The sequence below is a fragment of the Callospermophilus lateralis genome, chromosome 3 (assembly GCF_048772815.1).
Source record: "Callospermophilus lateralis isolate mCalLat2 chromosome 3, mCalLat2.hap1, whole genome shotgun sequence".
Classification (NCBI taxonomy): Eukaryota; Metazoa; Chordata; class Mammalia; order Rodentia; family Sciuridae; genus Callospermophilus; species Callospermophilus lateralis.
Genome location: NC_135307.1, coordinates 116,408,117 through 116,435,321, shown reverse-complemented (window position 1 = coordinate 116,435,321; position 27,205 = coordinate 116,408,117). Strand labels below are relative to the sequence as shown.

General features: G+C 50.8%; 1 protein-coding gene across 1 annotated transcript; it reads right to left on the bottom strand.

Moving 5' to 3' along the window:
* On the bottom strand, window positions 1–27,205 carry Cd276 (CD276 molecule). Its single transcript, XM_076848683.1, is given in 11 exon segments — window positions 1–1,408; window positions 2,698–2,733; window positions 4,143–4,184; window positions 4,965–5,099; window positions 9,193–9,489; window positions 9,654–9,992; window positions 10,523–10,837; window positions 10,978–11,126; window positions 11,128–11,308; window positions 14,016–14,153; window positions 27,055–27,205. Coding segments are annotated over 10 exon segments (1,596 nt in total). The 5' UTR covers window positions 14,095–14,153; window positions 27,055–27,205; the 3' UTR covers window positions 1–1,385.

The following is a 27,205-nucleotide window of genomic DNA, read 5'->3' as shown; positions in this document are numbered from 1 at the left end:
AGTACATCCCCAGTTTACAGAGTCCCACATTTAAATTAGAAATCCTCGCGTCTTCCATTCCCAAGGTAAGGAGAGATGGTATCAGGAGGACCAGAACATGTGAAGCTCTACTCTACTGCAGGCCAGGGGCTGGCCAGAGACGAGCCAGGAGGTGTCTGCACTGGCTTCAGAATAGCACCATGATGAGGAAGCAGTCCCTTCTTTCCCTGGGCTCCAGTCAGTGAGAAGAGGTGTCCCACTTTGCCTGTGAGGCTGTTACCCAAGGTCCAGAGGCCTCAGCCTCCTGCCTGCAGCTTGCACCTGGGAAGACCCTCCAAAACCACCAGCTTCTCCAGTGTGGCAAGGGGGCGTCTCTCTCTCCAGGGTTCTGTCCCATCCCAGGTTCTGGGTGAGGGACACGGATGGGATGGGGGTGAGGTATCTCAGAAGCTGTGGGCACAGAGGGCACAGCAGGGAGCAGGGCAGGAGTAGCAGGCCACAACACAGTGAGCTGTTTCCCAGCAGGAGGAAGACATCCTGCAGGAGGGACTCAGCCTCCCACACAGGCCGTCAGCATCCAAGACAGTGCTGATCCCTGTGGTTGCTCAACAAACATTAATTTACAGGGTAAATAAAAGGAACAAAACCTCCAAAGGCGGGAAAAGCAGAGGAATAAAAGCTGACCCCCAGGGAGCCCTCTACAGACCCCCAGAGAACCAGTGTGACCAATGCCAGCTTCCTACCAGAAGGTTGGCAGAGGAGAGGGCACAGCCCAGGGCGGCACAGGGAAGACCAGGTGGGTGGGGGAATGACACGTGGTCCAGCACGTGCTGCTGTAGGCCTCTGCACACCTGTGTGTGTGGCTGGGAGTATGCCCAGTCTCAGTGGGGGTGGGAAAAGGCCAAGGCCAGGGCCAGAGCAAAAGGAGGCAGGAGAGAGTTTCAAGACTCAAGAAGATATGATTACACACAGGATGGGAAAAGGGCTAAGAAATGGTAACTAGTGTAGCAGAGCCATGGGGAAACAAGATGGGTGACTGTGTAGTGTGTCTTTGGAGAAATAAGGCATGAGGTTAGTCTGAATATTGTGTCCTTTGGAGAAAAATGGCAGCCGGATGGCCCATGTGGCTTTGGAGGGATTAAGGACGTGGGGTGGTCTGTGTATTGTGTCCTTTAGAAAAAGCAGCAGGAAGATTTGGTGTTGTGTTGCTGGAGTTCTAAGGCAGCAGGATGACTTGGGAATCGTGTCCATGAGAGAAATAAGGCTGCAGGGTAGTCTGTGTACCGCATCCTTTGAAGAACAGGCAAACTTGTCAGAGCAGGACTCATCTATTGAGGAAAGGCTCACACGGAGGCCCCAATGCAGCCAGAGGGTGGGAGCCCCCAGGCAGGGGCAGCAGCTCCTGGTCAGGCTATTTCTTGTCCATCATCTGCATTTCATGAGGGAAGAAAAAAACAGGGGGGGCGGGCATTAAGGCTGACAGCCTTCTGTGCTAGAGGCCCAGACATGGACACAGGAGTTGGGTTGTAGGCATGACGAGGAAGGGCCCTGAGGGAGACCACCTCTCAATCCCCACCAGCCCACTCACCTGGCACAGCTCCCTCCTGAGGGCCCCTCTGCCTTGCCCTCCAAGGCCTGGCTCGATTCCCCCTCCTCCAGCAGGAAGCCCCTCCTCAATTTCCCCATCCCACATGGATGCTCCTAAGAACACAGCTGAGAGGAACCTCCTCCACTCTGGCTTCTGACCTCCCTGTGGAGCGACAACTCCCACTTGGCCTCTGTCCACACCTTGGCCTGAGCAGAGTGTTTAGAAGAAAACCTCAGGGGCATGTGTCACCCTGCCCCTCCCTCTCTGTGTGTCCCCAGGAAAAGTAGTTCTCCCATCCGGGCACTGTTCTGTGGTTATCCAGTTTGGCCAGACACCTGGGGAGGGCAGGCAGGCTGCCTCCCTGCGAGACGGGATCAGGAAGCCCACTGCTTCATCCACAGGGCCACATTCCCCGCGGCTGTCTTCAGGCACCAAGCAGGCACCCTCTCCCCATCTGCTCGAGTCTTCTATGCTCATTTGGTTCCAAACAACAAGGAGGAAGACAACTTTTTCCCTACATTCCCTAAGATAACTATTGAGGTTAAAATAATATGTTTAACAACAATCGATATTGACTAACCAAGTACTAAACACCAGGAATGTGAATGCCTGGCTGGGAACTTTATTTCCAGTCTCACCTGAGTTACAGATCACATGACTATGTCCTGCCCAATGGGATGTAAGCAGAAGCAAAGGGAGCTATTTCTAGCCACGCCCTAGAAAGACACACTTCCCTCCCTCCTTTTCCCCTCTTGCCTTTGGAGCGGGTGTGGAGCTGGAGGGGTGTGGAGCTGGAGTGGCCTGTGGACCTAGGGATGGAAGCTTCAAGCTGAAGAGGACAGAATCCTAGAAAGAGGAAACTGGCCCAGCCCATCAGCTGCTTTATGACTAATTATGCTCAGACTATTACAAGAGAGAAAGAAATACCTGGCCTGGGTGAGCCTCTGTCACATGGGTCCTATCAGAGCAGCTAGCTAGGACTTGGGTTACTCAGCCCTCTGCCATCTCACCAGGGGAAGGTTGCTTTCTGGGGAAGCCTCAGGTCACCAGTGAAGGGTGATGACCACCACCCTCCTTTATGCAGATGCATGAATGCACAGACAGGCAGGCTCAGCACCATAGGACTTTACCTTCTTTGCTCTCAGAGTGTTTCAGAGGTCGTAGGGCTGCAAAAAAAAAAAAAAAAAACAGGAGGAGGCTAAGATGAGGGAGAAACCATGGAAAATGGGGGTGCGGGAGAAGCAGGAGAAGTGAGAGAGGGAAAGGCTGGAGGAAGGGGCAGGAGGAAGAGGTGGGCAGGATGGGGACACCATCACTGCACCAGGGGAGGAGCCCTAGGAAGCCATCTTAAGCTTCAGTCCATAAGTCCCAGTTCCACTCTCTGTGTCTTGTCATTCCCCTTTCTGTCAGTTTTCTGTATCTACAGACTGAGGACAAACACCTTGCTCTGCTGGAGAAGTGGAGCTGCACTGAACTCACTGTACAGACAGTGCAGTGAGGAGCAAAAGGAGGCTGGTGTATTTGCAGATGTTCCCAGGGGAGCCTGGGATCATGTGCAACCGAGGCTGCCCAACTCTCCGCCCCACCTGTTCTCCCCACTCCCTCCCTCTGCCAATGACATCTGCCTCTGAGCATGAAAAATGAGGCCTGATCCCAGGGCTGTCTCCAAGCCTGCCACATGGGCACCAACACGTGGAGAATTAATTGGCATAATTTATAGCAGTCCCCAGGTGTCAATCTTCTGCCCTTCCTCGTGCGGGGGTGGGCAGGGAAGTGGTGTCAACTGGGACCATTCCAAACGGCTCAGCGAGAACCTGCCGCCCCCAGCCCAGGTGTTCCTGGAAGTGAGGCCTCCAGTGGCTGTGGGGCACCAGGGCCTCAGCACCCGCCCCAAGCAGGTCTCCAGGTCTCCATGTCCTTTGAAAAGCACTTTCCTATGAAGTCACTAGAGAAGGCTTCAAAAGAGCACTGGTGCCATCAGGGAAGGACCAGGTTGATATTTTATAGATGGGGAACTAAAGCCTGGAGGAACAAAGCACCTCACCCAAAGCTACACAGCTCTTTGCCTAATGGCAACAGGACTCCACTGTATTAAGCACTTACTAGGCACCAGGTATGTACTACATTTTCTTCCATATGTATTATCCCATTTAAATCAACCCAGAAAACCTAAGGACCTGTTGTTATGCCCATTTTACACAAGAGGAAAATGAGGCCAGAGAGGCACAGTGGCTTGCCGAAGGCTACTGTTTGGAGGACACAGCCCACTCTGCCCTGTCTCCTGAGGCCATGCTCCCACCCTTTAGAAGCCCCCAAAATGCACAGTGCAGAGTTCATCAGGTGGCATCAACTCTGGCATCTGGGCCAAGGTAGGCAGGAAAAAGGGAGCAGTTTGAGGGAGGGGTTCAGGAGAGCTAGCTCTGAGCAAAGAGTTGACTCTGGGATGGTAGACCTCAGTCCAGGGATGCACTTCACTCAAACCTCAAAGCAAATCTGGCCCCTTCAGCTCCCCAAGTTTGCTCTCCTTCCCTTGTGTTCCCCTAAGCAAGAGGACCAGCTCCAAGCTCAGACTCACCTGTCTTGGATCCTTCCCCATCCCCATCCTGGTCCTCAGCTCCTGGAAGACAAGAACTCAGAGTAAACAAAATACTTTCTCAGCCCCGCTTTCATCCCTGCACTGTTCACCTGGGACATCACCTACAATCCAAACGCCAGGCACAGGGTTGGGGCTTGAGATTAGAGCAGAGCTGATCCTGGGACAGGGTGAACAAGCTCCCAGCCTGCAGCCCACCACTCACCTAGCCAAGTCCCATTCACTGACTCTTCCGCCTGTCCAACCACCCCACACACTTACCTGCCCACTCACTTACCAACCCAGTCAATCGCCACCCTCCAACATGAGCACCCAGCTCTGTCTACCCACCAGGCTTCCACTAGCCCACCCAGACATCCATAGCACAGGCACCCACCTACCTGCACCTGGCCCATTTCTTCCCCATTCTCCTTGCTGACACTCATGCCTCTGTCTGTTTGCCCATGTACCACTCACCAATGGCCACTCGCCCAGATACCAATCCCCAAAGTCAACTCGTATTGATCCTCAGCCCACAACAGCAGCAGCTTAAGGTTTTGCACACCAAGGCAGACACACGCTTACCCCATGATGTATAATCATGAGTTGGATTGGTGCTGTCCCCTCTTACCTTCTGCCAAGTGACAACACAACAAGACTAGCACCTTGATATTGGACTTCCCGTCCTCCAGAATCATGAGCTGATACACTTCTGTTCTTTACCTTACCTGGTCCCTGATATTGTTATAAGAGTACAAAATGGATCAAGACAGCAACATATCCCAAGATCCGCATGTGTGTACACACACGCACCCCCTCGCTCACCTGCATTCTCCTCCTCACAGCTCTGTTTGATCTTTCTCCAGCACACAAAGGCCAGGGCCACCAGCAGTGCAATGAGACAGACAGAGAGCCCCACAGTCACCCACAGGGCCTCAGGGGGGAATGTCATGGGCTGTCCTGAGAGGGAAGAGGGGAGAAGGAAACTGTTATCCCTGGCCCCACATCCCTGAGGACAGCACCCCCTAACTCCAAGGTACAAACAGCAGCTCCCACCCTCCCTGCCCCCAACACCATGAATGAAGCTCACTTGAGTTCCCGCTACCTCTTCTCCAATCACCTGCCAAACCCTGACAGGGCTACAGCTGTCGAAGACAGGCCTCCACCTGGAAATCTACAGTTGAGTAATGTTTAAGAGCCTTCTAAGGGTCCCTACTGATTTTAGAATAATGCTTCAATTTTCTCCGGATGATTCAAGGATCTCTATGATCTGGCTGCTGCTTACCCTCTCCCAGCCTCTCCTTCTAGTTTCACTGCAGGAACTTCGACTCCAGCCAAACTGGCATCTTAACCACCTTCTGCAGAGACACCTGGCTCCTTCCAGCCTCCACACCATTGCCAGTTTCCCTTTCCAAAGAGTGCTCCCAAACTCTTCACCTAGCTTGAGTCATGCCCCAGGGAGGCCTCCTCTCCACTCTGGCCCCACCTGGCAATATCCCCATCCTATGAATCAGGAGTCAGTACTACAGCCTGTGGGCCAAATCTGGCTTGTGGCCTATTTTACTACAGCCCCTGAGCTGCTACTACTACTCATTCTTACATTTGTAAAGTGTTACAAAAAAAGAAAAAGAAAAAAAAAGGAAGGAGAAGGAAGAACAGAAGGAAAAAGAAGCAGAGGCAAAGAGCGTATGTGACCCATAAAGCATTTACTACTCTCTGGTCCTTTTCAGAAAATGTATTCTTAGTTCTGTGCCAGATGAGGGCCCTGGAGAGAGGATTGAGTTTCCTCAAGGATTCATGCAGGTCTGAGGGAGCCCTGCCAGGGGAACAGTCACGTGAAACACTGAGGCACCCACCTCCTGTTAGATATCTTGTGTCAAAAGAGAAGGGGTTGCATACCCCAAGCCAGGTTAGGATCAGAAGCTGTTCGGAGCACAGTCCTCCATGAGCCTATCACCTTCACCATCCCCCAGCTAGGTCCCTTTATGGGTCCTGGGCAGAGTCTTGGGGAAAAAAAATCTAACAAAAACAGTGCTCCCTTCCTCACTCTCTGAAGACACATGGCCATGGCATCAGCAGCACGGGGCCAGCAGCTTCTTCAGAAGCCACCAGTAGTTTAGCCAGCAGGGTCCTTAATAGTTCAGCTGCAGAGGCACCCGGACAGATGCATCATAAGCAGTAAAAAAGCTCATGGAAGTTCCCACTGCATCTGCTTGCAGCAGATGTTACTTTCAGAGGGCATGGCTGGCAAAACTGCTGCTCTGGACATTGTAAGCCAAGAAGCCCAACACCAAGGTCAGCAGGAGCTGACATGGCCAGCCAGGAGGGCCTGTCCAAGGAGCACACATTAAAAACAAACAAACAAACAAAAAAACCCTGGTTGGGTACAGTGGCACACCCCAGTAATGTGTCCAAGGAGCACACATTAAAAACAAACAAACAAACAAAAAAACCCTGGTTGGGTACAGTGGCACACCCCAGTAATCCCAGTGACTCAGGAGGCTAAGGCAGGAGGATATCAAGTTTAAGGCCAGGCTCAGCAACTTAGCCTGACCCTGACTCAAAATAAAACATTAAAAAAGGCTGGGGATGTAGCTCAATGGTAGAATACCCTTGGGTTCAATCCCTAGGACTGCCCCCCGAAAAGGAAAATATATCTGGAAATCCCAGGATGGGGCTTCAGCAGCAAAGGAGGGGAGAGAGCTGCAGAAATCCTCAAAGGGAGTGTCTCTTTCTACATTCACCTATAAGCTAATGGTGGTCCCGGAACACAGATCAGACTCGCCCTCATTCACCTAGTAAAGGACAGAGTCAGCTGGGGCCCAGACTCTCCTCTTCAGGCCCCATGTCCAGATCCTGGTCCAGAAAGTCCTCTCCGTGGAGAGGCTTGGCACGGCACACTCAACATCGCTAACCCCCATCAGGTGTGGGAGAGACCAGCTGGAGGACTGAGAGTCTGAATCCCAGAATGTTTTACAAAGCACAAAGCTGCCCGAACAAAATGCAGGCCAAGGGCTCCAAAGTAGGCCAGACCTGCTCTAACAAAACCAGGAGGTTGGCTGGCAGGGAGGAGGGAAAATTAGGCTGGGAGGCCAAAGCTGGATTCTGATCCTGGTTCATCAGCTTGCTGCAGAGTGTGAGAGCCAAGATTCACAGACCCCCTGCCGACAAGTTTAGAGGGGCCATGAACCCTCTGAATTATATGCAAACTATCCCAATTATCATTTACTCAATTTTTAAAGAGGTGCCTGACTTCCAAAAGATTCAGAGCCACAGTGCTGGTCTGTGGTCCTGGAGAAGTACCCTCTTCTCTCTGGACCTCGGCTTCCTCATTTGTGGAACATATTTGGCAACACTAACCTAAATGAACCCCTTTAAATCTTAGCTACTAAAGTGTAAAATACAGAATTTTATCTCCAGTGGAGTAAATGCTCTTCCTGCAATCACATTTATAACTCAAAAGCCCTTTCTGCACACAGCAGCACCCAGCGTGCAAATGATCTCAAATTCCTCCCTCCTCCCCAATGAGAGCTCCATGTTCTCTGTCCACCTCACTCTATCTTACATTTTTGGGTCTTTATTGTGAACACACTGTTTTCCCCTTCCAGATCATATGCTGTTCTCTGAAAGGTCAAGATAGCTCAGAACATCCTAGGACACAGACAGTGACTCTCTCACGAGGCACCTGCTGGGGCCTCCAGGGAGAGGATGGTCTCAGGCTTAGGGAGGGGCTGGGCAGCGGGAAGTTAGGCTGGCAGAAAGGAAATGCCTAAGGGAAACAGAAGAATAAGCCTGCCCCCTAGAAGACTAGCAGGGTGGGCATTGGCTCTGGATTCCTCAGAAGCAAAGGACACATGGCCGGGTGCAGCAGCTCTGCAATCCCAGAAGCTGGGAAGGATGAGGCAGGAGGATTGTGAGTTCAAACCCAGCCTCAGCAACTTAGCAAGGCCCTGAAATACTCAGCAAGATCCTGTCTCTAAATAAAAATATTAAAAAGGGCTGGGGATGTGGCTGAGTGGTTAAGCACCTCTGGGTTCAATCCCCTATGCCAAAAAAAAAAAAAAAAAAAAAAAAAGTGAAGGCCACAGAAGGCCCAGCACATTCCAGGGGGAGAAGCAAGACAGGAATAAGTTAGTGAGCCCTGAGGTTTATGCAAACACAGGAGACCAGTGGAGATAAGAAGCTGGGTGGGCTGGGAAGGTCAAGCAGAAGTCATGGAAAGAAAAAAAGAGAAGCAGATACACAGGACCTGCTGTCCTGACCTCAGGGATGTGGGAGGTCCCTGGGAAAGCTCAGATGGCCCAGATTGTGGAACTGAGAAGTCAGACTTAAGTAAAGAGGCTATGAAAGGACTGGACGGAGACTTCTCAGGACCAATGACAGATGATGATGGCCTCCCTTGGCCTGAAGGTGGATCTGAGCCCTCTTTGCACCTCCAGATGCAAGGGGTATGCACCTGGTCTAACTGGGACCTGAAAAACAGATTAAGGGATCACCCAACAGGCAGTTTGGGTCTAGTGGGCATCTTGACCACATGGGGGCAGCAGAGACAGCCCTGGCCAATCCAATCGGTGCCTTTAGGGAGCTCCAGTCTGCAGGGAGAAGGGCTAAGCTTGACCCAGGTGAGGGGGCTGACCACCCGAGGAGGCCCCACTGTCTCCCAGAGCTTTAGAATCAAATGGTGCCCATGGACTCAGCAATGCCTTCACATCACCACGAAAAGTTCCTATAGGAAAGCACCCTCACCAAGTCCCTGGGTGTGCCTTGTGGCTGCCCCAGAATTCCTACCCACTCCTCCAGATTCCAGGCAGGCACTTTTCCTGTATGTAAGAAACATAAGCACCATCTCAAGTATGCTTAAGAGAGCAAATATTATAAATGATTCTTATCAGCTCATTAAAGCAAGTCTCTTAAGGACTTCTTGTTTGGGAGATTTTGAGACACCCAAAATCTGAGTGATTTTTTAAAAAAATTTTCTGACCACCTTGAGATTCTACTTTAAAAAGAGGCAGTTGCTCCCTCTGTCCTTCCCCAACTGATCCTGCCCCCTCACCTGTGATGGTGACAGAGCCATGTGCGTCCTGCTGCAGCACGGGGTTGCGCACCAGGCAGCTGTAGGTGCCATCAGCACCCAGCACTACCCTCAGCACGCTGCGCACGTCAAACAAGCCCTGTTCGTTGGCCATCTGCGATGTGGTCACGTTGCCAGTTAAGGGTGCACCCTGCCCATCCTGCCAGATCACCTCCGCCTCAGGGTAGCCCCGGTGACTGAAGCAAGTGATGGTCACCATGTCCCCAGGCCGCAGGTCCTTGCTGGGCTCCAGGGTCATGCTGGGTTTTGAATAGGGGGCTGGAGAGTGGCAGAGAACAGTGAGTCAAGGACACAATAAGGGTAGGGGGATTCAGAGCAGGGCACGTGTGGCTGTGAGCACACGGGTCAGCACTGGGGCTAGGGTCCTGGGATCAGTGGTCGGGCAGTGGGTCAAAGGATGGCACCCCACTCCTGGTGCTCACCTGCCACCTGCAGGCTGACAGCAGCGCTGCCGAAGTCCTGAATGCTCACGAAGCAGGTGAAGCTGCCTTCATCAGCCACACGCACACCCTGCAGCCTCAGGGACGCATTGCCCTGTGCCAGCAGGTCTGGGAAGAGCATGGTACGGTTGGCATAGGCACTGCCCTGGTCCCGGCCCTCAGCAAAGCTATGCACCAGTTGTTTGGTGTCCGTCAGCTGCCAGATGAGGTTGAGCTGTGCCAGGCTGAAGCCAGGCTCAGGTGAGAAGGAGCAGTGCAGGGTGGCATCAGTGCCCACCAGGGCCACCACCGGGTCTTCAGGGACCTGGACCTCCACAGCTCCTGAGGATAAGACCGGAGGGGTAGACAGTGAGGAGGGGCAGGGACTCTATACCCCCGACAGCCTCCTCCACCATCAAACCCCAGTCTCTGTTCCATCTTCCTATTTTCTCTTTAGATCCCAAAACAGGATTTTCAGATATGGAGTCCCCCTAGTCTGAGAGGAAACAACAGGTTGGCCTTGGACTGACAAGATCCATCCCAGGGGTCCAGGACTGGGGCTGAGTGATTCTCAGGGGTTCCAGCTAGCAATCTCCCCTCCTGAGCAGGACTGCTCCCCTTCCTATACCAAGGTTCTCTGTTGATCGGATGCATCTCTATCCTACCCTGAAGTTTGAAAAGCCTTGGAGTCAAGAAAGCCTACAAACACTGATACCATGCCACCACCTGGGGTCCCCTCAGCTTTCTCCTCATCATTGTCAGACATCTCATTGTTCTGGGAGATTGTAATAGAAGGCAGATTTAGATCCTCCCAGCCCCTGTAGAAAGAACCAGAAGCCCCCTCCCTCAGAGGAATATTTAAACAAAAAAACCTGTGGGGCTGCTGTGGGATGTGATGGTGACAGAGCTATGTGCGTCCTGTGGCAGCATGGGGCTGTACACCAGGCAGCTGTAGGTGCCATCAGCACCCAGCACCACCCTCAGCATGCTGCACACATCGAACAAGCCCTGCTCATTGGCCATCTGCAACATGGTCACATTGCCAGTCAAGGATGTATCCTGCCCATCCTGCCAGAACACCTTGACCTTGGGGTAGCCCCAGTGGTTGGAGCAAGTGATGGTCACCATGGATCCAGGCCATAGGTCCTTGCTGGGCTCCAGGGTCATGCTGGGTTTTGAATAGGGGGCTGGAGAATGGCAGAGAGCAGGGAGTCAAGAACACAATAAGGGTAGGGGGATGCAGAGCAGAGCAAGGGCATGTGTGGCTGTGAGCACAGGGATCAGCAGTGGGGCTAGGGTCCTGGGATCAGTGGTGGGGCAATGGGGCAGAGGATGGCAACCCACTCCTGCAGGCTGAGAGCAGCGCTGCCAAAGTCCTGGATGCCCACTAAGCAGGTGAAACTGCCCTCGTCAGCCACACACACACCCTGCAGCCTCAGGTAATCGTTGCCCTGTGCCAGCAGGTCTGGGAAGAGCACTGCCCTGGTCCCAGCCCTCAGCAAAGCTATGCACCAGCTGTTCAGTGTTCATCAGTTGCCAGATGAGGTTGAGCTGTGCCAGGCTGAAGCCTGCCTCAGGCGAGAAGGAGCAGTGCAGGGTGGCATCAGTGCCCACCAGGGCCACTACCAGGTCTTCAGGAACCTGGATTGCCATGGCTTCTGGGGAAAGGGTTAAGGGGTGGGTGGTGAGGAGAGGCCTCCCCAATCCTCCTTCTCTCCTCAGCTATCCCTAGGCTCTGTCCACCCTGGCTTTTAGGCCTGAGACCCAAAGTAAGTTCATTGCCTTTGTTCCTTATTCAGTCAAGGAGAATATGATGAGCACCTACTATGTGCGAAGCATGAGTTAGGAAAGCAACAGAGAACAAGACCAAGGTTACATTCTGCAGAGCGTATATCTTAATGGGAGAGAGGGACAAAGTAGCATACAAATGCTCACAGGCCTGTGATTAGAGTATGAAAGACAGAAAGAAGCAGAGGATGGATTAGAAAGCAAGGTGGTAGCCAGGCACAGTGATGCATACCTTTAATCCCAGTGACTAGGGAGGCTGAAGCAGAAGGATCACAAGTTCAAGGTCAGCCTCAGCAATTTAGCAGGACCTTGTCTCAAAATAAAATAACAATGTAACTCAGTGATAAAGTACTCCTAGGTTTACCCCTAGAATGGAAAGAAAGTAGCTTTTTACAAAATCTGGAGGGTACTGTTTTAAGTGTTTGTATGCAGTACTGTGGATTAAAACCAGGGTCAGGGGTGCTCTACCATGAGCTCCATTCCCAGCCCTATTCATATTTTATTTTGATACAGAGTTTTGCTAAATTGCCCAGGCTGGCCTTGAACTCAGGATCCTCCTGCCTCAGCCCATGAAGTCACTGGGTTACAGGCATGCACCACTGGCAGGTACTTTGCATCTGCTGGGCTAGTTGCATTTTCCCTAAGCACATTCTATTTACAAACTTGGGAAGTGGAACCTAACATGGCATTCACCAAGATGCTAATAGCGATTTTCTCTGGATAAGAGGATGACAAGTGCTTTTTTTTTTTTCCTTCTCTTCCTAAATAAATATCATTAGCTTTTATGCAAGAAAAAAGAACAGCCATGCCTTTAAATATGGTGGTGGTGAATCACAAGCTCTTGAAAGAATCCATATTCAGCTGAGATAGAAAGCTGGTATAAGAGTGTCCCAGGTAGAACAGCAGGTGGGAAGGCTCTGAGGCAGGACCCAGAATGAAACCATCCAGAAGGTACCCTGATGGGAGAGGGCCTGTCTGAACCATATGCAGAGAATTTTGAGAGACCAGATAAGGAATTTAGGGGCTTTTGTTTGTTTGCTTGATTCTTGTTTTTTTTTTATCTGTAATGGGAAGTCATGGGGTCAGGGATAATGCTTAATCAGGCATAATGCTTAACATTCACTCTGGCTCCACTGCAAAGGGATACTAGATGGTAGAAGGGCAGGATGGAAAGCAGCTAGGGGTGACATCAGTGGTCCCTATAAGGAGTGATGGTGACTTGGCTTTGGAGAGTAGAAGTAGATGGAGAGAAGTGGCCAGATTCAAAGTTGATTCAGGAGGGAGAATAATGAGTATGCTGATGCGTTGGGGTGAGGGGAAGACAGGAGCCTGAATCCTGGAAGCATAGGTCAATTCCAGCCCTAGAGCAGGCCCCAGGACATGTCCAGATCTCCCAGACAGGGGCAGGATTCTCTCTCCCATTCCTGCCACTATCCCTTGGAGTTCCCCTGCAGTCTCCCAACCCAGGCACCTCTGCCTCCGCTGTAGCTCTCCTCCACTGCTCTGGAAGACTGAGCAGGGTCTGCTGCCTTTCTCCAGGAGGCTAGCACTGCCGTTCCTTAGGTAACAATTACATTAGGCAAGGGCTCTGGGTAGGCACACTCAAGATATGTGAAGCTCGGTCTTGAAATGAAGCTAACTGAATATAGCACCCATGGACGGTTTAGGAAAACAGCATTTTATGGTTAATATTTTTACTGTAAATTACACACATAATCTTTGCAGTGTGTTAAGATCTCAAAAGGTCTTAAGCTAGCTCCGGATCTCTTACTGAAACCCATGAGAATTTGAGCAAATTCTCATCCCCTCCCAGCAGGACCAGAGTATCCCTTCTAAGGGACATGTGGAGCAGCCCCTGGGGAGTCACCCATACAAAGCCCTGTCTTGAGAATCAGACTCGCCACAGTAGAGACATGCACTACCTCCTTATGACCACAAGATGGCACCAGACACACGACTCTTTTTCCCACAGAGGCAGACATTTCTTTACCGTGTACCAAGAACTGTGTGGTATACATCATTCCTTCAATATGGTTACTGAGTACCAACTATGTGTTAGATACTCATCCTGACCTTGGAGATATACCCTGCTCTTTGAGCAAGGTAGCAGCTCCCAATAACCAAGTACAGTATGTCTGGTGGAAGTGAACACTTGGAAGAATGCAGTAAGGTAGGGGATGGGAAGGGACAAAGGGTGGCATGCTATTTTATTCAAGGTAGCCAGAGAAACCTTGCAAAGGAGATGTCATTTGAGCAAACACTTGAATGAAATAAGGGATGGAGTCATGCTGGTGTCTAGGGGAGAAAGTTCCAAGCAGAGGAAATGGTACAAGCAAAGGTACCTGAGGAGGGAACACGCGGTGCGTTCAGGAAACTGCACTATCACTACATTAGTGCACAGTGCTCACATACCCATTCTACAGACAAGATAGTGGATGCTAAGAAAGGTAAAGAAGGTTGCCTCCTGGATCCCCAGAGGTGGAAATGAGTGTGGCCCTGCCAGACCAGCTTAGCTGGAGCCCAGGTGGGAGTGAGTACTCTCACACACACTGCCATGATGGCTGACCCTCCCCTCACCTGTGAGGCAGAAGCACAGTACCCCCAGGGCTGTGCCCACATGTACACCCATGCCAGGGCTGACCGGTCTGTGCAGCATTTTCCCGTGAGGCAGTCGACAGCTGGGCGCTCCGTGGTGGAAGACTGCCCTGCCCCTGCCTGTGGAGAAGAGGAAAAGGAAATGAGGTCTTTGTCTGCAAAGGTCCTACCCAGACCCTTTCTTCTCTGCTCCCCAGGACTGGCTTGGAAGAAGGCTGCAACTGTCCCCACCCGCAAGACTCCTGGCTGTGGGAGCCTGGTGAGGTGCTGCAGGAGGAAGTCAGTGGGGAGGCTGGACCAGGACAGGTGGGCAGGGGCAGCTGGCAGCCACTCTCAGTCCTATAATGTGAGCATCCAAATGTGAGAAGGTGGCCAGGTAGCAAGGAACGCAAGGCCAGCCTGCTGTGGGTCAAGGCTGTGCACAGATCACCTTGACTCTAGACAAGAACTGCTGGGGACAGTAGGAACTCAGACTGCAGCCAGACTCGGGGATCAGCCCTTGGTGTGCACTCTGCCCCAAAGGCAGCTGGGAGCCACTGAAGGTTCTTGAAGAGTGGGAATGGCATGGTCAGGGCTGAGCTTCCTAAAGTTTAACCTGACAGGTACTGCAGAATGATCAAGGGGACCTGGATCAAAATGACAAAGCAGGTCTGGGTAAAAGTGACAGCAGTCGAGAATGTGGGGACCGAGAAAGGAAGTAGCAAGGCTGTCCTTGGTTGGCTGTGAGCCCCAATGACTGGGAGGGGCATTCACTGAGGCAAAGAGCATGGAAGGGTTCAGTGATGGGCATGTGAAGCAAGTGGGAGTTTATAGAAACCCCAGGGGAGAAGTCTAGGAGGTAGCCGAGTGTGTGAGTGTCGGGCTTCAGACGCTTATTTGCTAGTTAAGCACATGTGTACTGAGTCACCAAGACCCATCAGAAATGAAAGAGGCCAGGAGTGGGGGTGACATCTAAGGCTGAAGTCAGGACTGAGAGAGAAGTGGATCTATGGCCACAAATCAGGCCTGGGCCAGGGGACCCTAGACTTCCTGGGTACAGCCCTGCTTCCAGTCTGATCTCCCCCAAGGTGCCCAATTCAGGCAGGCTGCACATGCCTCTTCCCTGTGTCCCACAGGCTTGATTGCTCAAGCCACGTAAACAGTGTCCATCTATGCCAGCCGATCAGCAAGAATACGAATGGTCCCCATCTCCTAATGACCCTGGCAGACAGGCTGCATGACTTGGTTGTATTTGTGCAGGAGAAAAAAAAAAAAATTCCAGCCCAGATAAATTAATTTGTTAATGTCGTGTCAATTGCCAGTTAACACAGCTGAGGCCAGGCCTGCTACCTCTCTGCCTGTCCACGCAACAAACCTCACCTAGAGCCAAAGCATCGGTTCCAGTCACAGAGGCCCAGGCTCAACCCTTCCAATCCCTGCCAAATTTCCCCCATCTCCAGCAGCTGCGCTGAGGGAGTCCCTCAGCTAAGCCGGGTGCATCCTGGCCAGCCCCAGCCACCCACAGTGGGGAAGCCCTGAGCAGCCACTTCCTTTCCAGACACTTCCGGTCCAAAATCTGGTGGCCTCAAAGCCTTGCTGCCTGCTGAGTCAGCAGCCTCCCGTGCTCCATTCATAAAGGCACCCTTGGCAGGCACCACTTCCTGCCCTACAAGGGCCACCGCAGCCCACAGGACAACCTCAGCAGCTGCCTCCACAGTGCCTACCCACACTCCGCAGGAAGCACCAGCACCAAGGACGAAGGAGCTCCCAGATTCCTTCCTCTCTTTCACCCCCAGACAGAACCAAGTCCTATCTGTTCTTCCTGGGCTGCATCCCCCACCGCCCCACTGCTGCGGGTGCCTGCCACCTCCACTTTTTCCCCCTCCAAACTCATTCTCTCAGCTGCATCCAAAACAGGAATCTGTTCACATTCTTCCCCTGCTCAAGAACCTCCCATGGTTCCCTATTCACTACAGAAGGAAACCCACATTCCTCTGCTGCTTCTCAAGACCCTTCTTATGACAAGCTAGTCCGTACACGTAGTCCATACTGCTCAAGGTGATTGCTGACCTAGGGTCACCAGGACATGTCTGCTGACTCTGTGCATTTGGGGAGCACAGGAAGCACCTCTCTTGATCAGGGCTCCCCAAAGGGCCACGTTGTCCTTTCCTCCAGAGGAAGGAGGAGGGGCTTTCATGGGTGGGCACTTGGCCTGCTTCCTTGGGTTCCTTTCCTAGACCCAGGAAGCCCACCCTTGTGGCCTGACAGCCCAGAATCAAAGAGAACTGAGAATTCCACAGCTCCAAGAGAGCCCAGCAGAAGTAGGTGCCACAGGGACGCTCCCAAGAGAGGACCCAAGATGCATCCCCATGAACCCAAAACAAACAGGGCTGAGACTAGGCTCTGGGTCAAAATGCCCTGAACCTGGGATGCCCCATAAGAACTGCTTAACCCCTCCATGACCACCAGCATCACTCAATCTCCCAAGCCCCAACTCCTTCCAATCCCTGCAGGGGCTCCTTGGGCAAATTTCTCACAAAAATGATGAGAAGGATCAGAGAGACACAGAGCTCTGAAAATATCTTAACTCCTAGATCCAGCTATATCTGAACAAGCTGCATGCCTAGACTTAAGCCAAATACTTAAGCCAATCTTTGTTTTTTTCCTTAAGGCCATTTGAGTCAAGTTTCTATTATCTGCAAGTGAAGAAGTCCATCAATATAGATTCATTCATGTACTCAGAAATTCATTTAACTACTCACCGAGTGCCTGGGGCGGGGGCGGGGGGGGGGGGGGGGACAGTAGGGACAGAGGCGACCAAGTTCCTCTATTCTCAAGGAGCAGACTACAACAGGGAAGATGGATATGCACATAAATTGGTGCAGTTCAGTACAGGATACACTTTAAGATATAGTGAGGGCCCCTGAAAAGCTCCTCAGGGTCCTAATAGCCCCAAGACTCCTGAAGAACAATGAGTAGCTCCCCAGGTAAGGCTGGAGAAAAACAAAGTCACCCCTTCTCTGACCTCAAGGGACTAGTCCTAGCTCTGTCACCCCCTCAACCAGACTTCCTTGAAATATCAGAAAGTAAGTCCAAAGTTTGGTCTCCAGTTCCTGCTCTGATAGTTTGCTACTCAATCTTTTTTTTTTTTTTTTTATACTAGGATTGAACCCATGTGTGCTTAACCACTAAGCCACAACCCCAGCCCTTTTTTTTTTTTTTTTATAAGTTGCTGAGGCTGGCTTTGAACTCAAAATCCTCCTGCCTCAGCCTCCTGAGCCACTGGGATTACAGGCAAGAACCACCCACCATGCCCAGCCTTGCTCTTCAGTCTTAATGAGGTGCCTTCCCCTGTCTGAGCTCCATGTTTCCATTCTAAAAGAACATATTTGCTAGAAGCTGATAGCACTTCATCAGTATTTTAAGCCTTTATGTACTACATCCTTAAACTTCAGGCTATTAGCGGCCATCATCACATTAAAATGTACATAGTGACTGGCAGAAACCAGTAGCAGTTCCCTTCTAGCCATTTTCCCCTTCTGTAGAATTTTTACTTAGGCACAGGGCCACTCAGATAGACTACAGATCACAGCCTCCCTTGCAGGCGGATGTGGCCACATGACCATCTTCTGGCTAACAGGATCTGAGAGAAGCAGATATGTACAACTTCTGGTCATGCCCTTGAAGAGGAGGAACTTATCTTCTTCTTTCTCCTCCCGCTTCCCACTGGCTGGCACACAGACAGGGGCTTCCAGGGCCACACTGCCAAAGACAACACTCTGGGCACTGCAGAGCAGCAAGACAGAAGGATCCTGCAGGGCTGCGGCATCAGTCCTGGATATTCCCAGACGGTCACATGGGTGAGAAATAAGCATCTGTTCTAGCATAAGTCACTGTTATTTTGGGTCTTTCTTACAGCATCTGAACTAACTAATTTAGGGAGCCATCCCTCCCTTACTTTCCCCCTTCTCTTCTCCCCCTCTCTCCAGGCTATGAAAATTGCCATGCTCAGAGCCACAAAAGGAAACCACATCTAAAATAAGATCTCAAAATATGAACTGGAGACTGTCTCATCATAGTCACTTAGCCCAGCTCAGGGGATATTTCAAGGGTGAAGGGACCTGGGGATTGTTTGAAAAGGAGAAGAGTCAAGAATGATCTGAAGTCAAGAACAAACGAGACAGGCACAACAGCTCACGCCTGTAATACCAGAGGCAGGAGGATGGTGAGTTCAAAGCCAGCCTCAGCAACTTAGCGAGACCCTATCTCTAAATAAAATATAAAAAGGGCTGGGAATGTGGCTCAGTGGTTGAGTATCCCTGAGTTCAATCCTCAGTACCAAAAATTTAAAAAGAAAAAGAACAAATGATTCCAGATACACAGAATAGAATGGGAAAACCTGGAGATGAAGCACGTTTAGGGGAAGAACAATTCCTACTGAACTCAAGCTAATGAGCTTCCACTCCAAAATACCTCATGGACTCCTGGACACACAGCAAGGGCTCAGAAAGACAGAGACAGAAAACAGAGGACCCCTCTCTGCCCTCCCCTACCACCTATTCACCCTCTTTAGTGACAAGTGCCAACTACCTCCTAGCATAGTCCACTTGCTTTCAGGCAGCTCTCTTCAGTGGAAAGCACTTCCTTATTCTGAGCCAATGTGTGTCTTCTAATATAGTCTACGATGGTCCAACTGACCTCATTCAATCCCATGAACCACACATTCAATCCCTTGGATCACAAAGAACAAGCATGCCTCCTTCCTTATAGACCTAAACCATTTGATCTTGACAAAGTCACCACCGGGGAGCCATGTCACATGGGTCACCAAACTAACAGGCTATAAAATCCGCGGCCTACAATCACAAGTCATTTGCAGGACTGGGGATGTAGCTCAGTGATAGACAGTTTGCCTAGTATGCACAAGGCCCTAGGTTCAATCCCAAGTACCACAAAAGCAAAAAAACAAAGTGGAAGTCATCTGCACTCATTGCTGCTGTCTCACCTCTCTGCTGTCCTCCTCTGATAGAATTGGGGAGGGAGTGGAGCTTATAGAATGTTCCATTTGTTATTATTACAATTACCCAGATAAACCAAGTCCATCCCTTCATACCATGATCTCTTTATTTAATGTAGTAAAATACCTGTAACATGAAGTTTACAATTTTAACCTTGTTTAAGGAAACAATTCAGTGGCAGTAAGCACAGACAGTGTGTGTAGCCATGCCTTGAGCTTTTGAAGTATTGTTTTCGATAGTTCCCGGTGCACAGAAGATGCTTAATAATTTCTGGTGAATAAATTTTAAAAAAAGAAGAAATATCATCCAGAAACGATGTTCTCTCCTCCATGCTGTGTCATATGTCATCAAGATCCTCAGGGAAAGGACAGAAATAGGAAAGGCCCAAAGCACTATCTGCCACCAGATTAATGGCCATCCACAATTCATCATTGAGACAGAGGAAGTTTCCTCCTGTGCTGCCACCCAGTGCCCTCTATCCATCTCATCCCCAAGGCTGTCAGGAGTGGTTTCACTATTTCTGGCCGGGGACCAATCAAACAGTGTAGAACAAGGAAAAAGGCTCATTTACAAAACCCTAGTAAAGCCCTGCCAGCTCCTCCTGACGGGCTCTTCCTCAAGAGCTTATTTGATAACTGGTTCCAGAACTTTGCCAGGAATCAAGCACAGATCACTCATTTCCTGTTCCTGCAATCTGCCTTCTTCCCTCTAAAACTGGTTATTTGTCCATTTCAAGCCTTCCAGCATTCATTCATTCATTCATGCTACGAACTATTATTATATCATTTTACAGAAAATTCAGGGATGGAGAGATTTAATAAGTTGCTCAAGGGTACAAAGCTGCTAAGTGGCATAAATATTTAAAATGCCAAATTTTCATAATAATAATAGGGGAAAGGGTTTGGGAAACAAAGAACTGTGATGAGATCTTTGACACAGGTTTAGGTTTATACAAGGTAATCTGGGCACACAGGGTAAAGCAACTCACTGGAGTTGGGAAGCTTGGTAACAACTGCACAGAGAGGGGGACACTCAGCTGCCTGGCAGAGGGTGGAAGTGAACAGTCACAGAGGCATGAACTAGTGGACATGACATCACATTCTAGGAAGACAGGGCTCTGGGAGGGGCTGTCAAAGATGAGGCAAGGGAAGTACTCAGGGGTCAGTTAAAGATTTTGGAAGGATTGATTGATTCTGTACATGGTGAAAAGCAGGAATGGTGAGAAGCAGTGACCACTCCTCCGCCCCCTCTCCCACTTTCTACTGACTGTCCTGAAATATCCCTGACAGCTTATCACAGATATTATCTCCAAGTTCAATCAGCACTGGGACAGGTAACCCCAAGGGCTAGATTACAAATCCAGTTAAAATAGACTCTCACCTCCCCACCTGGCCTGCATCCCATTCCTTCTGAATATCTGCTCCTTACTTCCTTGACAAAGAAGCAAAACAGCTGCCAGGCAGATCATCCGTGTCTTAGCAGCTAGTCTTTAACAATTAATTATTTTCCTCTGTATTCTTCATAGTAGTATGCCCCTTTCCTTCCAGACTAGCTCCTTTGGATAATAGGGGTCCACCTTCCTGCAAGGAACCCAGTCCATAGGATGCTGGGGGGAAGGTAAAGGGAGCCTGCAACCAGCAGCAAGCGTGGGCATGTGACCAGATCTGACTCAGTGGAGAACCCCTGCCCCACCCCCTCTCGATGATTGGTTCAGGAATGGGTTGTGAGCCAAGCTGCACCCAATCGAGACTTCCCCAGAGCTTTTCTGCAAGAGCCAAGAGTCAGAAGTAAAGGCTCTTTGTTGCTGATTGCTGGGAAAGATACGGTCTGGGGCTGTTAGTAACCATTCAGTACCAAACATTTAAAGAACAGATCCAAACAAATAAGTAGAGGCAGAGATGAAAACTTGAGAGACACAGAACCCTAATATCATGATTTAAGCTCTGATACCTGAACTAGGCTGCACAAATATTTAATAAATACTTGTACCATGTTTTCTTTTTCTTAAGGCCATTTGACTAGGAGTCCTTGAACATATTTGGATATATCTTGTTTCTCTCCACCTCTGCTTCTGTTCCTGGTTATTCCAAGTCACCATCATTTCTTCCTGGATGGACTACAAAGCCTCTTCACTGGTCTCCCCCACCTATATGACCTATGCTTTACACAGCAGCCAGAGTAACTGCTATAAAATAATAAACTGCATCAAGTAACCACCTTCAACAGTTAATCCCTGGGCTGCTCATTTTATTTGGGCTAAAATCTCAGCCTCTACAGAGCCTGGTCTGGCTTGGCCCTGTCCACCCCCCAGTACTCACTTCTCCCTACCTGCCCCTTGCATGGACAGGGATCTGCTTCCAGCTCCTATATCCTAAGACCCTCTTTCCAACCTCACAGGGTTTCTGCCAACATGCATCCTTCATCCAGGTTGACATGGCTAATACCTCTTTACCTTGAAGATGCCCTTGACAGGAAAGCCAAGGCAGAGGTCTGCCACTCAAAGGAGGTCCCTGTTATCCACTGCATTCCATTTGTGGTCCCCATGTCATACTGGTACCTCCCCGAGTAGGAACCGTGTCTGCTTTATTTAGCTATCACGTCCTTAATTCTAGCTTGGTGCATTGCTCACTGAAGGAGTACATGTGTGTTCAGATGGAGAGCGGATGGATGGACAGATGTTTGTATATGGGAAGAGGATCCAGAAACCTGACCATGAACCCAACCTTGGAATGTGGGAGTGGGGGTGAGCCTACATTTCCTTTCTACTTTGGCAGTAAACATGTAATTCTTTTGCAATTAACAAGAAAAAATAAAAAGGAAAACACAACATCGACGATTTATATGGATTTCAGACCAGGTGCCACCACCCACTTGCTCCATTCCCTAGGACAAATCCCTGGCCTCTCTGGGTCCTCATCCCCTCAACCATCAAAGAAGAGCTCAAGCCACCATCCCTTGCTATGATCATAATCACAAGCTGGGCTGGTGACATCACAAGAAATGAGCCCTACTGATTAAGAAGATGACTTTGGAGTCAGAGAGCCAGGTTCAAATTCACACTGCCACCTCCAAAGTCAGGTGGCTTTAAGGGAAATATGCTGATCCTCATTTTGCTCACTTGTAAAATGGGAATAATAAACCCTATCCTCAGGGGATAATTATAGGACTCAACTGAGTAAAAAGATCTAAACAGACCTAATGAATACTAGGGGCTCCATAAATGGGTGGAGGCCCTGGGGAGAAAGAAGTGGGGTCTCCAGAGTTGCCTGGGAAGCGCCTCTGTTGCCCTTCCCTTTTCCTGATAATCTGAATCAGTGTGGGCCTTTTTTGTCCAAGGCTGTCCACTGGGCACCACGCCCCAGTCCCATGATCCCACCCAAGAGAGCAATCCAGTCTTCCTCTCCAAGTGATTTCTGTGTGAGTCAGGACTGCCTCTTGTCATCAGGGCTGCCAGGCAGAGTAGCCCAAGGTCTTCCTGGCATCCTCCACCTGCTTCCCCCATGCCTGGAGGAAGCACAAGGAAGAGAAGGGAACAGAACAAGCATTGGAAAGAGTGAGTGGCCTCCCCAAACACACTGTCCTCACTAAAGCATCTTTTCCACACTGAGGTCAAGGCTCAGAACCTGGAGGGGGCAAAACCATAGGCCTCAGCAGGCCTAAGCACATGGGGAGACTCATGTACAGCAGCGAGTCTGCCTCCATCACTCCCTTCTGGCCAGGGGGCTCCCCCAAAATGTGTTTGCATCTTCTAGGGACCAACAGCCACTTGACAAGGCAGTGTGATGCCATCTTTTTTTTTTTTTTTTTTTCCCTTGGTACCGGGGATTGAATCAGAGAAACTTAACCACTGAGCCACATCCCAGCCCTTTTATATACTTTATTTATTTTTTTTTAAATTTTTTTGTAGTTGTAGATGGACAGAATGCCTTTATTTTATTTATTTATTTATTTATTTTTATGTGGTGCTTAAGATCAAACCCAGTACCTCAGGCATGCTAGGCAAGCACTCTACCACTGAGCCACAGCCACAGCCCCTATACTTTATTTAGAGATAGGGTCTCACTGAGTTGCTGAGGGCCTCACTAAGTTGCTGAGGCTGGCTTTGAAAGCACAATCCTCCTGCTTTAGCCTCCTGAGCCGCTAGGATTATGGGCATGCCCGGTGCGATGTCATCTTGAAGAGAGATCTGTGCAGTGGCTAAGAAGCTGACCTGTATGTGCACAGGGATGCACACACCCCTGAAGGCACAGAGCCCTGAAAGAAGTCAAAGCCACACTGAGCACCAAAGGAGGTCCAGCCAGAAGAAAGGATGGCCACAAGGGGAACAACAAGAGGGGACAAGAAGGGATGAGAGAACAGGAGACCACACCAGAGGGCAGATCCCAGGTCAAATGCCAGCAGGCCTCAGCACATGCACCTGCACCTGCACCTGCATCTGTAGAGCCCTGCCAGGTGTCCACCTAAACAGGCCTTCAAGTCCCACCCCTCTCAGAAGCCTTTCCAGACTCTACACAAGGAAGGGCACATTTTCCCCAGGTACATTCTGCTCAATGCCTCCCTGCCTCCAAATTCTTACAGATTCTACCCAGAAAGAGACTCAGTCTAGCAGAACGACTCTGCTGACATCTCTCCACTTAAGCTGCAAACCCCTCTGGCTCTCCCAGGACAGGGTCTTACCCATAAGCACCTGTTCCAGCATTTCCCCTGGGAAGGACAGATATCCAAAGACATTAAGGGTGTGGAGAGAGCATTTATTCTCTGGATCACAAAGAGAATGAGAGGGAGGGTGGAGTCAGCTGTGGTGGTAGCATAAGTCAGAAGCAGATGTTGTAGGAGGGACTCCTGGAGGCACCACTGTGACAAACACCAGGCCTCTGGGACAGCAAGAACTAGCAGCAATGGCCCTGACCACACTGTGAGGAACACTAGTCTCTGGGTCTCCAGGTTGGGGCATCCTTCTCCCTAGCTCCCCAGATGAGTCTTCTCCACCCTAGGGGACCTTTACTTAACCTGTTTGCTAGGCTCCAAAATGAGTATAAAACCTGGCGGCTGCCTTCAGAGTGTCAGAAAGAGCCAGTTTTTAGGCAGACAATAGATCACTTCCACCATTTGCCAACTGTGTGTCTTTGGGCACGTGACTTGCCCTCCCTGGGCCTGGGGTTTCCTTGTCTGTGCAATGGTGCTAAGGATCCCTAATCTCATAGGACTGCTATGATAATCACATCAGATTACATCTATTAAACACCCAGTATAGATCTGTCCCCAAAATGTGAAAACCCAATGCTCCAATTCAGCACACTACAGGGTGGCTGAACCAGGGTGGCAGGCAAGGGTTACATTAACAGTATCTGTGACCCTCCCGGAAGTGTGATCCATTCTGACCCCATCTGACCCCATTCTGACCCCATCACACCCCCAGGTCCTGGCTATACCCTTCTCTTTAGCTGGTGGACTTCCCTGACCCTACTGCCCAGGGACATGGGAAAAGGACAGCAATGAAAAGTCCTACCCACTCAGAGGATAATGGGCAGTGATGTCATCCTTCCCTTCTTACTTCTCCCCTGACCCTGTGACTCAGAACCACAGCTCAGCAGCCCCCATGCAGTAATAATCTCAGAGGTTGCTTGGATTTGGTCATTTTTCTGCAGATGGCCCAAGCCCTGTATGCCAACGAAGAATCATCTGGCAACAGGCATTTGTACAATACTTCCTAGCAGTCTCTTCCAGTGTATGGAATATAACTCATGGCTCTAGGATCACACTGTATCTCTGACCCCAAATAGTACTGCCCACTTCAGTATCAAATCCAAATCCTACTCCAAATAATGAAGATTTCCTACTGCAGAGAAGGCCAGTGTTTAAGGAAGGGGGATTCCCACAGGAAGGTTCAGAGCCAGCCTCACTAGGATCATGACACAGACTCCCTAAAGGAGTACTCTGAAAGAACACCACTTCTATAACTCCCCTCAAAAGCATTAAAGCACCCAACCCAGCTGTCAGGCATCTGAGCATCTCGGACATTCAGTCAACCTGCCCCATCAGATGGGGGGGACAGAGCTAAAGGACAAGGACAAGAGGAAAACTGGGTCAAAATCCCAACACCTCTTCTCACATTGAGGCTGCATTAGCTCAGGATTCTCCTCTCACAAGCTTGATGGTCTGATCTCTCAGAGCACAGGAGTCTATAGTGTATTAGAAAGCTCCCTGCAGGGGTGCAGAAGACCCCACTGATGCCATGAGCGCATAGAACTTTGGAGATCAGTCATGGGACAAATGATGCAGCTGACGCCACTTACTGCACCAGCAAAAGCCTTCTCCCTTAAGAATCTCCTTGCCACATGATGTCTTAGAGCCAAAACTGATGTTCACAGGGCTGATCCAAAAATCACGTAGAAATTTTTCATTAACATCAGGACGCTCTTTAAGCTCACTGTGGCACAGCCAACATGGGGGGGGGCGATTCCCATGGCCCACAGTTAACTAAGGATTAGCGCTTAAGCTGGGAAACTCCAGCAATCAAGGAAATGCATACATCCACAATACTCCCATTCCCAAGCAAACTGGAAACCTGAGCCACCACTTCCTACCCAGCAGCCCCAGGGCCCTCCATCTCTGCCTGCTGCTCAGATCCACCCAACCCATCCCACAGGTTTAGAATTCAATTTCAAGTACAGACTTCCATTTCCCTGGCTTTCAGAAATGTCCCATCAATTTGCAGGCCCCCAAGCTACAAGGAAACTGCTGCCCAGCATCAGATTTCCTAGGGATTTCTGGGAGGCCCAAGGGAATTAGAGAGGAGGCTCAACTAAATAAAGAGCTCTCTTACAGTTCAAACAGCTTCCTTACTTTCAAATATAGAAAGTAACTACTACACTCATGCTCATAAGAAAAGGACTTGGGGCCTTAATTCAATGAAGAGATCAGGCTCATTTACAGATCATCCACAATCACTTTAAAGGGGATAAATAGGTTTTCTCAATTAAATCAAACACCCCACCCCCACCAAGTACACACAGAAATCTTTGCTTTACTATTTGCTTAATGTTTTCCCTCAATGATAGATCCCATGTCTGAGTCATCCATCACACATTTCTCATTAGGCAGGTTTGGCTTAGAAATAAATCCCCTTTTCTGCCAGTTCACTGCCTTAGGCTCCCCAATCGGCCAACTGGTGAGTAAACCTTAGCAATGGAGGGCCCCTGGGGCACTGAGATTCAACCCCCTCTGCTCTAGTGTGTCCACCCTGGACCCCTACCTTCCCTCCACTGTCTTCCCCAACTCCTCTCCATCCTACCTCACCCCAATCTCTCTAGGACTTTCCAAGCCCAAACTGCCCCATCCCGTTCCCGCATCACCATCTAATATTCTTGGTCCTCTTAAGCTGCCCCTACCAGCCCTTCCCCGAATCTGTTCTCATTCCTACTGCAGCCAGTGGAAGTCCCTCAATGATCCACTCCTTCATTCTTCAGGGTCAAACACGGTGGACCCTCCTAACACCCGCGCTCCTCCGCGGCTCCCCCTCCTCAGAGCTGGCAGGCAGAGTGTTTGCCTCGGCAGGGCCCCAGAGATTGCTTCCCTCCCAGCCCCGGACAGCCGCTTCGTTAAGCTTCCAGAACCGCCAACAATGACAAGATCTGCCCCCATCCCAGCTCCACACCCAGGACTTCAGTCATCACAGTCACCCACACAGCCTCCCACGGCGGCTCTACGCGGGCCGGACAGTGCCCCAGCCGGCTTTCGGCCCCAGGGAAGGGAAAGCCAGGTTAGGGGTGCGGTGCGTCCTGGAGCCGGCAGCTGACTCCGAGCGCCAGGGCCCGATCGGCGGCCCGGCTTCAGCGCGCTCACAAGTGCGGAGCCGGAGGGGCCGGGGAGCGCTGGGGTGCGGGGCGCTGCGGGGGAGGGGGCGCCGGCTGCGCTCCGGCCACCCTGCCACAGGCCGCGCAGCCCGGGCCCCGCCGCAGACAAAGGCCGCCCCACCCCGCTCCGCGCCGCTCCGCACCGCGCCGCGCCACGCAAGCACTCACCGCGCTTTGCCGACTCCCGGGACTCGGGGACGCGGCGGAGCGCAGCCGAGGTGCCGCAGCCGCCGCGAGGCCCGGCCCGAATGAGGGCCGGGGGCGGCGGAGAGTCCGAGGGGCGGAGCGGGCTGGAGGAAGCCGCGGGCCCGGAAGGCGG